The sequence below is a fragment of the Camelus dromedarius genome, chromosome 9 (genome assembly GCF_036321535.1).
Source record: "Camelus dromedarius isolate mCamDro1 chromosome 9, mCamDro1.pat, whole genome shotgun sequence".
Lineage (NCBI taxonomy): Eukaryota > Metazoa > Chordata > Mammalia > Artiodactyla > Camelidae > Camelus > Camelus dromedarius.
Genome location: NC_087444.1, coordinates 23,172,609 through 23,186,702, shown reverse-complemented (window position 1 = coordinate 23,186,702; position 14,094 = coordinate 23,172,609). Strand labels below are relative to the sequence as shown.

General features: G+C 47.1%; 1 protein-coding gene across 1 annotated transcript; it reads left to right on the top strand.

The window, feature by feature from the left end:
* Positions 1 to 227: 227 nt before the first annotated feature.
* On the top strand, positions 228 to 13,591 carry REG4 (regenerating family member 4). The gene is made up of 5 exons (XM_010980525.3): positions 228 to 294; positions 5,167 to 5,261; positions 7,774 to 7,911; positions 9,711 to 9,816; positions 13,505 to 13,591. The coding sequence occupies exons 1-5, from the start codon at positions 228 to 230 to the stop codon at positions 13,570 to 13,572; spliced, it is 474 nt and encodes a 157-aa protein (XP_010978827.1). The 3' UTR covers positions 13,573 to 13,591.
* The last annotated feature ends 503 nt before the right edge of the window (positions 13,592 to 14,094 follow it).

The following is a 14,094-nucleotide window of genomic DNA, read 5'->3' as shown; positions in this document are numbered from 1 at the left end:
ACCCAGCTTGCAATTCCCTTTATTGCATAATCTGGCTATAGTCAGAAAAACATTTTTCCCCCATTGATGATTTGGCATCTGAGTTCCTGGATCTACCTCACTAGTGCCAATGTGTTCAGATTGCAGATCTAGGTGAATCCAGGAGCATCAAGGAAAAACTGACAAGGACTTTGAAGTCCTTGCAGTAAAAGTTCCTGAAGCACTTCTGTCTGTGCGGGAAGAGGAAGATGGCTTCGAAAGGGCTGTGGCTGCTTCTACTGCTGAACTATGCAGCCAGCACTGAAGTCCTGGGTGGTGAGTATCAGTCACTCAGCTGGAACCAAGCCCACAGCCAAAGTGCATGCAACTCACATGACATAGCCATCCATTTGACAAAAAAAAAAAAAAAAAAAAAAAAAAAAGAAGAAGAAGAGGAAGAAGAAATTAGGCACTGCAGGAAATAGGTGTTAAAGACAAGACTGAAAGACAGTGTAATGTGGTTAAAAGTGCAAGGAAATCAGAACCAAATTCCAACCTCATATGGTTGTGAGCCATAGTTAACCATAATCAATCAAATGTAGACTATAATCACCATTTTGCAAGTTTATTGTGAAGGGTAGAGATATGGATTTAAAGCACCTGACTCCTAGCGGTCAACAAATGATAGCTACCATTAGAACTAGCCATTGTTCTGTGCACTGTTTTCCTATCTGAGCACAGCGGAGAATTCCAGTTTGCAAGCGACTCACTGCCCAGTTGGAGAGATGGCTCCTACCCACGTATAGGCCCAGCGCCAAGTGTGAAGTGACACGCCCACAAAGGGGGAAGCAGTACCCCGGAATCCACCAGTGGAGAGAGCAGAGGAAGCAAACTGTGTAAATGAGCTAAGGATAAGTGTCCTGGCTGCTTTCACGGTCCCCAGTGGCCCTGCTGGCATGGTAGGTGGTAGAGTGAGTACATAAACCTTGCCTCAACAGCACTTCTGCTGAGGAGAGGACCCTTAAGGAGGTCCAGGGTTGTATCTGACCCATCACTTCTCCCACTGCCAGCAGGAGGATAGACTGGAAGGAAATACAAAGAGAAGAGGGTTCTTCAGGCATCGTGTTGGTACCCGCAGCTGAAGTCTGTGGTCTAGCTACCAGTTCCCTCAACCATCTCTGTACTCTCAGGACCGGGGGAATCCGGCCACTTTCTCTGAATCCTGCTGGAGTGTGAAAGACTATGAGTGGCTGCCCTCAAGCTCCCCTCCCATGGGCACCTTCCATGGCCATTTCTGACCAACTGCCCAGGTAGTTAGTTCCCTGTTGTGTTTCTGGCTTCCCCGAGGGGGCCTGAAACTTTCCGAAGCTATATCTTGGGGCGTGAGAAACCAGCCGCCCCGCTCTGGGATGTCACCAAACCTCTCTGGTTTCTCTGCCTGGGAGGAGGTAGAGCCAGGACACTCACCACTGGTCCTTCTGTTGTTCTCACAGGTCCCCCTCCCAGCTGTAGAAAGACTTTCCACTCACTCCTCCTATCTTGGGAGAATATCTCTTATGACACATCTTATGCATTCTAGGCACAAAGGCTTATGGGAAAAGTCTAATCTTGTCTGGAAGGCAGGTACAGGGAACTTAGAAATGAGTTTTCTGTTTCAGCAAGACCCGGTGGGTGGTCAAGATTATTACCCTCCTTGCCTCAACAGTGAATTGTTTGCCCTGGCCTGCAGCTGGGCTTCACCTAAAGCAATGCATGACATTGATTCAGCGCATAGGGAGACCAAAAAAATAGGATTCATGGATAATAAAAAACTTAACCCAATTTCAATTTTCAAAAAATATTATACTCACTATAATCATAACGTGGTTACTTTGATCACTACAGTTTATTCCGTGGCTACTATTTATTGAACAGTTACTCTTTACTGACTCTGTGTTAATCACAGTACATGCATTATCCCATTTAATCCTCCCAACAAGCTTGATTCCATGTGTAAACAAGAAAACTGAAACTAAAAGAGGTTGAATAATGTTCCCCAGGCCACACCTCTAGTAAGTGGTGGAGTGGAAAGACTATTAGAAGTCCAGGCAGGATGCTGGGAGCCGAGTCCTCTCGACACTGGCGTGTAGGGATGAGGCGCTCTGGGACCACAGGAGGTAGGATCCAGGTCCTAGGGCTTATCGGGAACGTTGGCTCCTCTCCCAGGTGCCACCTCATTCCCCATCTGAGTGACCTCACTTGGTCACATCACCTCTCTGAGATTTTCTCATCTCTACAGTGAGGATCTATGTCCCAGTCAGTCAGGAAATTCTGGTAATTAAACAAGGCAATCTGACTGAACGTGCTTGACCCATTTGTTTGAAAACAAATAAATTGAGCCTAATGACGTACAATGACTGAGAGCTTCCACTTGGAGTCAGACCATCCGGGGTCAAATCCTGACTCTATCACTTATTTGCTGTGGGAGCCCAGACATGAGAACTCTTTGCCTTTGTTTTCTCAGCTGGAACAGGGGACAATGACAGTGTCTACTTCCCAGGGTCATAATGGGGATGAGCAGAATATATGTAAACTGCCTAGACCAATTCCTGGCACACAATAAATGCTCCATAAAAGGTGAGGTGGCGGAAGGCAGGGCAGCGGAGATGCATTTCCAGGTGGAGCAGGGAGCATGCGTAGCTGTGCCCCTGCGGGGTGAGGGGCAGGGAGGGGAGGGGAGAGAGAGGGAGGTGAGGGAGGAGGAGGGGGAGGAGAGAATGGGGCAGAGAGATGGACGGACAGGCCACAGACACAGAGAGACTCAAAAAGGCACATAGCCCAACAGAAAGAGAAAATTAGGAAGAGACAGAGACACCATGGGGAGCAGAAAGGCAGTGAGAGAGAAATAGAGAAACACATGGACAGAGTCAGAAAGACACAGAGATGCACAGAGAGAGTTGAACAGGGAGACGCAGGCAGAGACGGAGAAAGATACTCAAAAAAAGACAGAGACACGGAGACAAGGGGGAGAGAGCGAGCACTGACTGGCCTCAAGTACTCTTGGGTTTTCTTGGCCCCGCCCACTCATCCTCCCGTGTGTCCCTGGGAGCTCGCTCTCATTACCTGGATTCAGCAAAAACAAAGACCCTGGTGCTGGAGAATCTGTCCTAACATGTTTGCCCACAGCATGCCAAGCAGAACCACTTCAGAGGTCACAGAAGAAATGAGAGAGAACTGAACTAGGAGCATGTGCTGTGATGCAAGGAGTCTTTATCCTTAGACTAAGTTCAGAGATTTGGGCTCTTGTCTCTCATCTCTTTTAGGATCTGCTTGGAAAGTGTGCCTCCAGATGTCCCTCAGCCTGTCCGTTACTAAAATTCAGTTCATTTCACTTAGAATGGTAATCACTCGTCAGCCTCTTCCTTAAGAAGATCAGTTTTTAAGAGTGAAGGGTCTCCTTTCCTTTTTTTTTCCTCCTGATAAAATAACCCAGGCATCCCCACCCTCTCATGATTTCTGATGCTAAATTTCCAATGTCTTGTTTTTCTGTATTTATAAAATCCAAGGTTGAGAGGGTTGGTGGCAGAAACACAGATTTGTAAGTCACAGGACTAATCTGAAAAGCAGCTTTCCCACCTCACTGTGTGGCCTTGGGCAGGTGACCCTCTTAGCCAACTTCCTCACCTCCCTAAATATGCAGTGTGAATAAACCGCTTCGCATAGCGCCAGGCAGCAAGGAAGCACTTTATACACGGAAGCTGGAGAGAGCGGTGGCAGAAGGAGCAATCATGGCAGAGGGGTGTTCCTTTTACGTAACATCAAATGATGTTTGTGTCCCTAAAGGTAGTCGAAGGTGAAGCATTTAAGTTGTGAGTTTCAATGCTGCTTTCCCCGGAAATCTTTTCTGCTGTGCCTCAGCTGGGTGACCCATTGTCGACCAGCCACAGGTACAAGGTGTAGCAGAAGCAAAGGATCTCTGTCCACAATAGCATCGTGTTCCACGATGGAGCCAGGGCAGCTGCACAGGAAGATGCTTCCAGATGGGGCTGTAAGACCAGACTGTGAGCTCCCTTAAGCACCCAAATGAGCGGAAAGCTTAGTGGAAAGAAGCAGGAAGCCCCTGGAGACTTATAGACAAGAAATGAAACAGAACCGAAGAGTGGGGCAAACAAGGGAATATAGTGTCTTCTGAGTGGGGAAAGAGGAGATGCTATGTGTCAACAACAGTTTGTGGACATTTACGGGGGGGAAGACCCCTGCCCCCCATCTGCAGCATCCGTGGAGTGCCACACTATCACAAAGTCCAGACTCGCTAGCTCGGCATTGCCTTCCTCATCGGGGCCGTCTGCATTTCCAGCCGTCTCCCCCTCTTCATAAACCTCAGTTCCAGTGACTGGCCCATCCACCCATCCACCAGCTGGAAGAGCTTTTGCCTCTCTGAGTCACGATTTCCTTGGGTTCTAGCCCCTGACTCTCTCCTCTTTTCTACGGTTCCTGCCTGACAGACGCCCTCCACTGGAGGCAAATTTAAGTGCTTGCTCTTTCTCTGCACGTCTTGCTCATTCTAACCACAGTCCATCTGCTCACCCACCCCCTTTGCCTAAAACGCCCCCCTCTCTTTGCTACTGACTTTCATTCCCCCGCCATTCTCAAGTTGCAGCCAAGTTGCCATCTAACCTGTCCTGTATCTTCCTAGCCAAAAAAGGTCTAAAATTACCCATTTATGCCCCACATCCACTCTTGCGATGCCTCAAATTATAGCTGTTTGATCTTGCTACCAGTTGCTGAGTTATGTCTTTTCCAATCCCACAACTGGGGAAATCACTGCAAGATGATTTGGGAACCCACTGAGTCCACTATGAAATAGTCCTGAGCTAAAACGCTACTGATCACCTGAACCCCACAAGCCCCTGCTCTGACTGGAAGACTCCGGTGGTGCTTGGGGTCTCCTGGGATTAGCGTCAGTTCAGAGCTAGTGCCCAGCAATCCTCAAAGAGCTGATTATTTCCTTTTCCCCAAGGCACAGTTACTCTGGTAAAAGGCCATAGTTCCCTTTGGAGAAGGCTGGGAGAAAGAATGGCCAAAGTTTTGGCGGCCTAGAAGGATCCTTCTTCGAGGGCACACAGCCTCCCTGCCAACCAAGGGCTTCCAGGTCTGGAAACCGGCTCAAGTGTGGGAACTGACGGTTTCTGCCATCATCACTTGTAACCACCTTGTGTTTGTGTGCAGAGATCGTGAGGCCCAGCTGTGCTCCTGGATGGTTTCACCACAAGTCCAATTGCTACGGATACTTCCAGAAGCTGAGGACCTGGTCTGACGCTGAGGTAAGAGACATGGCCTGTGCTTGGGGAGGGTTCTCTAAAGCCAGGGGCCACCCAGAGCTCCAGCTCCCATTTGACTCAGAATCCAGGGTCCTTCCTTGGGATTCTGAGACATCACCTGGCCGGTGAAATGGAGAGAAGAGGGCCAGGAACTCAACTGAGTAAATTCTGTAAGCATGGATGGCACCTGTGCTGTGTACCCAGACCCCAGATGGGCTGCCAAGACAGGAGAATGAGCAAGAAACAGCCCCACCCCCGAGGAGTTCACTGTCCTTGAGAAAGACAGATGCATGAATCCAAAGAGGCCAAGATGAGGAACTTACGGAAAGAATAATTAAACGGGGGAGGGTGTAGCTCAGTGGTAGAGTGCGTGCCTAGCATGCATGAGGTCCTCGGTTCAATTCCCAGCACCTCCATTAAAAAAATTTAAAAATTAAATAAATAAACCTAATTACCTTCCCCCACAAAAAAGAAGGAGAAGAAGAAGAATTTAATTGCTATATAAGATTTACCATCAAGAGAGAAGCGTGTAGACAGGCCTGGAGCACAGGCCTCAGAGCCACCTGACGGAAGGTGAAGCTTTAAGCCAAGCCCATGGAAGGCCTTATGGTCTGCAGAGCCCAACAAACACATTGGTTTTATTTCACTGAGGCTTTTCTGAGAGGTCCCCAAATAGCCACTCAGAACAAGTGACCTCAGAGGAGTGTGGGGAGGCAGTGCTGCTGTCTCTCTGCATCGCGGTTGTTTAACTGAAGTGACTGACAGGGGGTGGGGCACCTGGGGAAATGTGGAGTAACCTGGGCCCGGAACGGCCTCAGCATCCCTGTAATGAACAGCTCAGCAACGAGGGTGCACCTCCCACGTGATAGCTACTAAGGAGACCGAAGTCCTTCTTTTCTGGACTTAAAAAGTGCATAAGTGAAGCAAGATTGTGACATTTCAACAGAAAATGGCAACACCATCGGAACCTAAGTGACTTTCCCAAGATGACACTGAGAGGAGCCAGCAGAGCAAGCCCAGGGAAGCTGACCCTAAGGCAACGCTTTCCTGATGTGAATGATAGTTTTTAGAAAAAAAAAAAGTTCGTGGGGAGCAATGGGCTTCTCCTTAGTTCTTGGGAAGTAACTTGGAGAAATTCTGGATGGATGTTTATATGGCCTGTCCCTGGAGCACCCAACATTAATTCTGCCAAACAAAGAGGAAGTTACCTGGGGGAATTTGGAATAATATAGATTGAGTTTAAATCACAATCACGGTCTGCTGTGCATTAGTTTCAGCTATACCTCGCTTTGCTGGTTCTCTGCAGAAAAATGGGGATAAAACACTTTTATCCTATGGGGGTGGTTGGGAGGATTCATTAAAAGAATTTGCAAAAAGCCTGTAGCACACAGTGGATGCTCATTTCAGGTTTTCAAGGCAAAAATGGTCCACAGGCTTGATACCAAGCCTTAGCACTGAACCGGAGCGCAGAGAAGGTGCCAGGAGGGACCGGACAAACCGACACCATGGCCATTGCACTTCTGGACTCGTAGGCGGTATTGACGGCCAGTCCTAGTTCACAAGACTCCTTGGCTCACAAGCTGATCGAGGGCACAGCGAAAATGTTTGTAGACCCCATCTTGGGCTGAAGAGACAGAGCTCCGAGTTCTAGCCGTGTGACCTTACCGGGAAAATATCGCTTCACCATTCCAAGCCTGTTTCTCTCTTCCGTCCCAGGAATCTTTTGTGACTGGTACACTCACTAACCCTTGACTGGTAATCCGGTTTCCATGCCTCACAAATCTGAAGTCAAATGAAATTACGGGCATAAAAGCATTTTGGTATCGTAAAGTGGTTGGCAAGTATGAGAACTAACGTCATTAAACAGTAATTACCTCTGATCCTGAGCAATCCTAAAGGCAAGCTCTGGAGCGGCAACCACGGCCAAAACCATGTTTTCATTCAATTAATGGAAGCTTTATCATGTAGGCAGACCCTGTAACACAACCCCAAAAGCGCATGAAATAAAGTACATGTGTCTGTCTATCTCTGCAGAATGTGTGTCTGTAAAATGATTTATTTAATTGGGCAGTAAGTCTCTGGATAGAGACTGGCACACTTTACAATCAGTGGGTTCTTAGATGTGTTGAATGCAATATTATAATACATCATTATAACCGTTTTATCCTTGCAACAATTCCCTTGTGTAGCAGTAACTGCTTCCTCCTTTTTACAGATAAGGACAGCCTTAGAGAGGTGAAGTGACTTGTCAAGGTCACATACACTAGCGAGAGGCAAGACTAGGATCCCAGCCGCTGGCACTGACCCTGAAGCTCGTGCCCTTGCCCTGAGCTGCCTCTTCCTCTGAGGCTTGACACCTGTGACAGTTGTGTTTTCTCCCACAGTGACAGGAAGTCTTCTGCGGGGCTTAGATCCCAAGAGGAGGTGGGGGCTGGCTGAGTCGTGCTGCTTGGTGCTCTGGGGTTCTGAGGTGGGGGCTGTGCTTCTAAACCTCACGTCTTCTCCTGGCCCACAGCTCGAGTGTCAGTTGCATGGAAACAGATCCCATCTGGCCTCTATCCTGAATTTTAAGGAAGCCCACACCATAGCAAAGTACATACTTGGCTATCAAAGAGGCAAGCCCGTGTGGATTGGCCTGCATGACCCGCAGAAGGTAACCTCGGGAATGGCCCACAGATGGCCCTTGGGGAGGGGAGATAGATAGCCCCTCTCTGGCAAATGGTCCCCTGGCCCCTGACAAGGGGCACACACAACAGGCCTTCTTCAGTTTCATGCCTCCAATTGATAGAGGCCACAGCTTCAAAGTTAGGGAGGGAACAGTTTCCTCTACTTATAGACCTCCTATTTAATTAAAGTCCTCCCAACTCTTAGAAAACAAAATTACCAGCTTTTCAGAGCCTTCCAAAGAGAAAGTTGGTGTAAGTATATATAGGTGTATACATGTAAACACACACACGTACTCACAGACCTGTTATATGACACAGCTTAACTAAATCCCCATCATATCTTGAGTTAAAGTTGGAAATCTTTAGCTATGCTTTTTGCTAGATGCTATCATGTTTTTAAAGTTATCCTTACCTTTCTTCACTGGACCCTCATTTTGCTATCCATCAATATCTTATTGTGAGGAACAGCATGTGAGGTTTTCGGGTGAGTCTCTGAGGTCTCTTCGTGGGATCTTCAGTTTACTGATTCTTTGTGGGGCTTCTGTATTAACCTAAAAACACAAGGAAAACAAGGAGAAAAGCCCCAGACTTTCTGTTTCTTGATAAACGTTATCACAGATGTTACAAATATTTTTTACAATTAATTTTACATTTTTATGTACTCATACTGCTAGCAATCAGAACTTACATTCAGAGACAGGATAAATATTTACATCTTTTTCTACCAGATTTTTTTTTGTAATTTAATTCTTTTACATTCATGATTGAGGAAAGTTAGTGGCTCATAAGGTTCTAAAAATGTTGCAATGTCTCTAGCTATCAAAGAAATGCAAATTCAAATAACAATATAATTTGACTTATCAGATTATTAGACTTTTGCTTTGTCTTAATGAATACTATTGTTAAGGACATGGAGAAATTTCCCAGTAAATGAGGGTGTAAATTCCTACAGCTGAACTGTTTTTGGAAAGCAGTTTGGCAATGCATAGGAATAGCCTCAAAATATTCATGCCCTTTTACCATTAATTCTAGTCCTGGGATTCTATCTTTAGAAAACAGTTTTAAGTACAGAAACAGCTTTATGAACACAGTTGTTCATAGCAGTATTCTTTGTAATAATTGCACATTGGAAACAACATAAACATCAATCAAGAGGAGAATTAATAAGGTAAATTATGGTGCAGTCTTACCACTGAAAAGATGTTTGGAAAGCAAGATACAAAGCTGAATATATATTTCAAAGGTCACCACAATTTTCAGTAGATAAAAAATATTGTGATAGATAAAAATAATTACACCAAAAGTAACTATACTAAATTATTAGTAAGGTTTTCCTCTTAGAAGTTAAACAGAATGACTTTCTTTTTTTCCCTTCTTTACACATTTCCATGCTTTCCTAATTCTTACAATGAAAACTGTGTTTTTTTTAATGACGTATAGTCAGTTTACAATGTCGTGTTAGTCTCTGGTGTACAGCACAGTGGTTCAGTTATACACACACATATGTATTCCTTTTCATATTCTTTCTCATTACAGGCTATTATAAGATATTGAATACAGTTCCCTGTGCTATACGGCTTATCTGTTTTATGTATAGTACTTTATGTCTGCAAATTCCAAACTCCCAATTTATCCCTTCCCACCCCTTTTCCACCCTAGTAACCGTAAGTTTATTTTCTACGTTAGAGTCAAGAACTGTGTTTTAAAGGGGCCCGAGGGGACACCTCGGCTGCGAGCAGGTGCGCAGACTGATCTGTACACGACTCCCATCTCCTGTCTCTTGCAGACGCAGCAGTGGCAGTGGATGGACGGGGCCGTGTATACTTACAGAACCTGGTCTGGCAAGTCAGTGGGCAGGAATGAGTCCTGTGCTGAGATGAACGCCAAGAACAGTAAGTCTTCCTGCCTCTCTTTCCAAATCGCAGCTCCTTCCCGCTACCCACTAGGAGTCAAAAAGGACACTCATTTCTCTTTGCCCTGTTTCACACCAGCAACTTTTTTCCCACAGGACAATGGCCTCGTCACAGACATTATTTACCAACCTTCAGTCATCTGTGACCATTTTACAGTATTTGCCATATCAGGGTACCAGCTGTTTAGTTACTTACCTAGTATTTTCTTTCAATCCATTCACTTTTTTCTTAAGTACGTTTATTTCCAAATTCTAGTATATATCATGAGGGAGAACTATGTCACATTTGGGGAAACCCAGACTACAGGGAGCAAAAATGTGTGACTCCCTTCTGGCTTCTTGAGGGTGAAGGTCCCTCATAGGCCCTGGAGACACTGGCTTGGCCTGGGTGCTTCCCGCTGGTTTGTTTCCCTGCGTTTCATCTCCAGAACGCAGAGCCCAGAAGCACACCTGCAGGCTGCACACAATCCCTGCAGCTTCCCCGTTTCTCTTGCCTGCTTCCATTTTTCACTTTTTATCTAGTAAGTTACCGTCTTGTGGCCTTGGTATTGATGACGTTTGGGGGTGGGTAATTCTTTGTTGTGGGGGCCGTCCTGCACACTGTACGCTTAGCTGCCAGGAGCATCCCTGCCGCCAACACACACACACAGGTTGTTCCATCCAAAAATGTCCTCAGACTTTGCTAAATGTCCCCTAGGGGGCAAAATCACTCCTATTTGAGAACCACAGCTAATAAGTGATTTGAAAAGAAAACAGAATGTCAAAGATGAAAAGGATACTTGATGCCGAAGAGGACAACCCACTGGATTTTAAGAGCAATTGTGTTACCAGGACTCCCCTCCTAGCCATGGAGCGAGCCTGGCACAGGGTCTGACTGAGGACTCAGGTTCTAGGGCTCAGGTGGAAAGGGTTTCCTATTGTCTGAGGAACAAAGCACCAAAAAGAGAGAAAGGAAAACTCCCTAACAGCACAGGGTGAGTGATGGACATGAGGAGACAGACTCTGAGGCAAGATCTAGGAAAACCCTCAGGGACAGGAGGGTCTTACCACAGACGGACGAAGACTGTTCACAGTCTCGCAGAGATGACAGCCGCTGCTGTTAAAGGAGTAAGTCACCTCAGGTGGAAGGAACACACCAACACCAATTGGTAGAAGCTACCAAAAGGTGGATTTCTATCCAAACTAAGGAAAAATATTTTTGAACAATCAGCACTGTCCAAAAACATGACGGGCTACCCCAGGAAGTAGTGAGAGACCATCGCTAGAGTTAACCAAGCAAAAGTGGGCGTGGTGGTTGTTACTGTACTTGCAGCATTGAAAGTGTTGAAAGACAGGCTCAATGGCACATGAGGGTCAACTGGGGAACACTTTAGAAGAATGAGTTCTGGGGATCGCTTCAGACCTACGCCAGCAGGATCTGTAGGGCTGGATGCTGGACCAGACTTCGGGGAAGCGGTGGACCAGAGGCTTCCCGATGTCCCTCCCGTGGATTCTAAGATTTCAGTTGGGCAGGGTTTTCAAACAAAAATCTTTCCCCCTTGGTCCGTGTTCACATCAGCAGAATCCCCGACAAGGAAGGTGCCTGTGTGGGACCAGAAACCAGACGTCCTCCTGAGAATGCCAGGCCTTTGGGCTCTTCCTTTCCCGTTCACTCAGCCCAGCCCTTGGTTCTCAGAACACAGGCTCTCAAGGCAGAAAAGCACACAGAACGAAGCAAGGATCAGAACCTGGTGAAGGTAGAATTTAAAAGGACACTCCCCTCAGCCCTGCAAAGTCACTTTATATTTGTGTAACAGATTTAGCTCCCCAAATCCAGTGGCTGATTTTTTTAAAGACTCACAAGGTATCATATTAGTGTCCCTGTGCGCGTGCACGTCTGTGACTGGACGTGTTCTTGTTTTATATCCACTTAGACCCTGAAAGGACATGTTCTTCTGTTCCTCTTTCTCTCTAGCTTTCTGACTCCCCACTGTAACTCTTCTGTGACTCTCTGGAAAACTATTTCACAGCACTTCCTGCTTGTCTACTGGCTCACTTTGAGACATGGAATAATGATCACCAGGGTTCTACAATTTTAAAATAAATTTCAAGTTCAGAATAGTTTAGGCCAAGGCCATGGGCTTTGCATTCTGAATGCCCGGGGTCGGATTCCAGCTGCTTCTCTTAGCTGTGTGACCTTGACCAGATTCCTCGCTTCTCTGTGCCTCAGATGCCACTCTATAAAGGGGAAAAAAGAGTAACACTAGTCATCTGACGAAGCGTAAAGTGCTTATCACGGCGCAGGCTTGGCTCACGGCTCTCCTGGCCCGGATGGGAGGAGGGTCTGGTCTCTCACACACAGCCCTCCCTGCACTTGCCCCTCTGGTGTTAGGAATGGAGGAGGGGGTGGGCACCGACTCCCTCCCTATCTTAGTGCTCAGGGGTGAGCTTGCCATGATCTCCCTGGTTGTTTAAACCTCGTGCCATATTCTCTTTGCCCAACCCCGTAACCATGCCCAGACAGCTTGTAGTCTCCATCTCATTTACACTCCATGGCCCCAGCTCTGGGCCCCATGGCTGCGGGAGTGGGCAGGACCCATCCTCCCTACCTCTTGAGAACTAGGAATGGGAGAGGGCGAGTGCGCCTCTCCCCGCTTTGCTGGGCTGCGCTGCCAGGCCCTCTCTCCCAGGGCTCTCCTCCCGTTGACCCAAGACACACTGGTACTGGTGCCAGGGACAGATCTGCAACTCAGAGCCAGGCAGACATCCAAGTGGGGGCAACTCGTCACCCTACGGCAGACGCCCTGGAATGACAAGTGATTCTGCGGAACTCGGCTGCTGGAAGGCGATAATTGGACTTCTCAAAAATACTTCATTCTTTCCAAAGACCACCTCTTCCCTCCTCTCAGTCCTTCTTTGTACAAGTGGCTTTTTGGGGACGTGGCTGGCTTCAGCCACTTTCAATTCTTTGAACTTCAGACTGGAGCCTCATGGGGCCTCAGTTGTGGACATTTGGAAAAATCACTCTCTGTTCCTTACAGCATCCTGTTTCCAACACAAGAGAATCCCTCGTTTTCAGTGAATGTATGTCAAGCCCTGCTTTCCCCCAGAAAAGTTCTGCTATGGAGCTCCTGAAGTTGCCTGTGACCTTTAAGTTAGTTTTCTTTCTGTTAGCAAAGTGAGTGCTTGTATTAGTCAGTGTTCTCCAGAGAAACAGAAGTAACAGAATGGGGAGAGAGAGAGAGAGAGATGGATTTGTTTTAAGGAATTGGTTCATGCAGTTGTCAGGGCTGGCAAATCTGAGACCCACAGGGCAGGTCAGCAGGCTGGGCGTTCCTGCAAGAGTTGATGTTGCAGTCTTGAGTCTGAAGGTAGAATTCCTTCCTCTTCCAGGAAACTCAGTCTCTTAAGGCCTTCACTGATTACCACATTTTGGAGGGTAACCTGCTTTACTCAAAGTCTGCTGATTTGAATGCCAGTCACATCCAAAACCAACAAACAAATAAAACAACAACAACATGTAGACTGGTGTTTGACCAAACAACTGTGTACCATATCCTAGCCAAGTTAACACATAAGATTAACCATCACGGTACCTTTCCCGATGGTTCCAAGCAAAACATCCAGATAACACTGGTGAGCTCAACACTGAACCGGAAAGATTTAAATGAATGTTTCTTTTCTTACAGAGTTTTTGACTTGGAACAGTGAAGAATGCAGCAAGCGCCATCACTTCCTGTGCAAGTACCAACCGTAGAGCCAGAATCAGGATACTGCCAGCCTTGCACAAGCCCCTTCCCTCTCCCTCCTCTGCCACGCGGGCTGCATGTGATCACTGCCTCAGAGAGTAAACACAGCAGCTACGGCTGATAAGACTGTTATTGTGCTGACGTTTTCAGGCTCAGAGGCAGGGGCCGCAACATTAGAATGGCAGTGTCTTCCTAACTCTAAATATTCACCCCACCATCCCTTTCCACTGTCCTCTTCTTTCCCCGTCCCCACCTCCAGCTGGCTTAAGCAGACTAGGAGGACGCATCCCCCACTGATGAAAAAGCCAGGTCTTTGGCCATCAGGGATAAAGGTTTGAAAGACAAGAGGAAGAGACCCAGGAATGAGCTTCTAGCCCTCTTCAGCTCCTGCATCCCTCTGCCCCCTCTCTACTGCCCGCCTCCTCCTCAGCCACCTGCTCAGTTTTCCATTTACCATTGGGGAACATCTACCATAGAGTCTCTGCCAGGCTGATGTGGACCATAAATCCCAGGGCCATTCTTTTAATAAA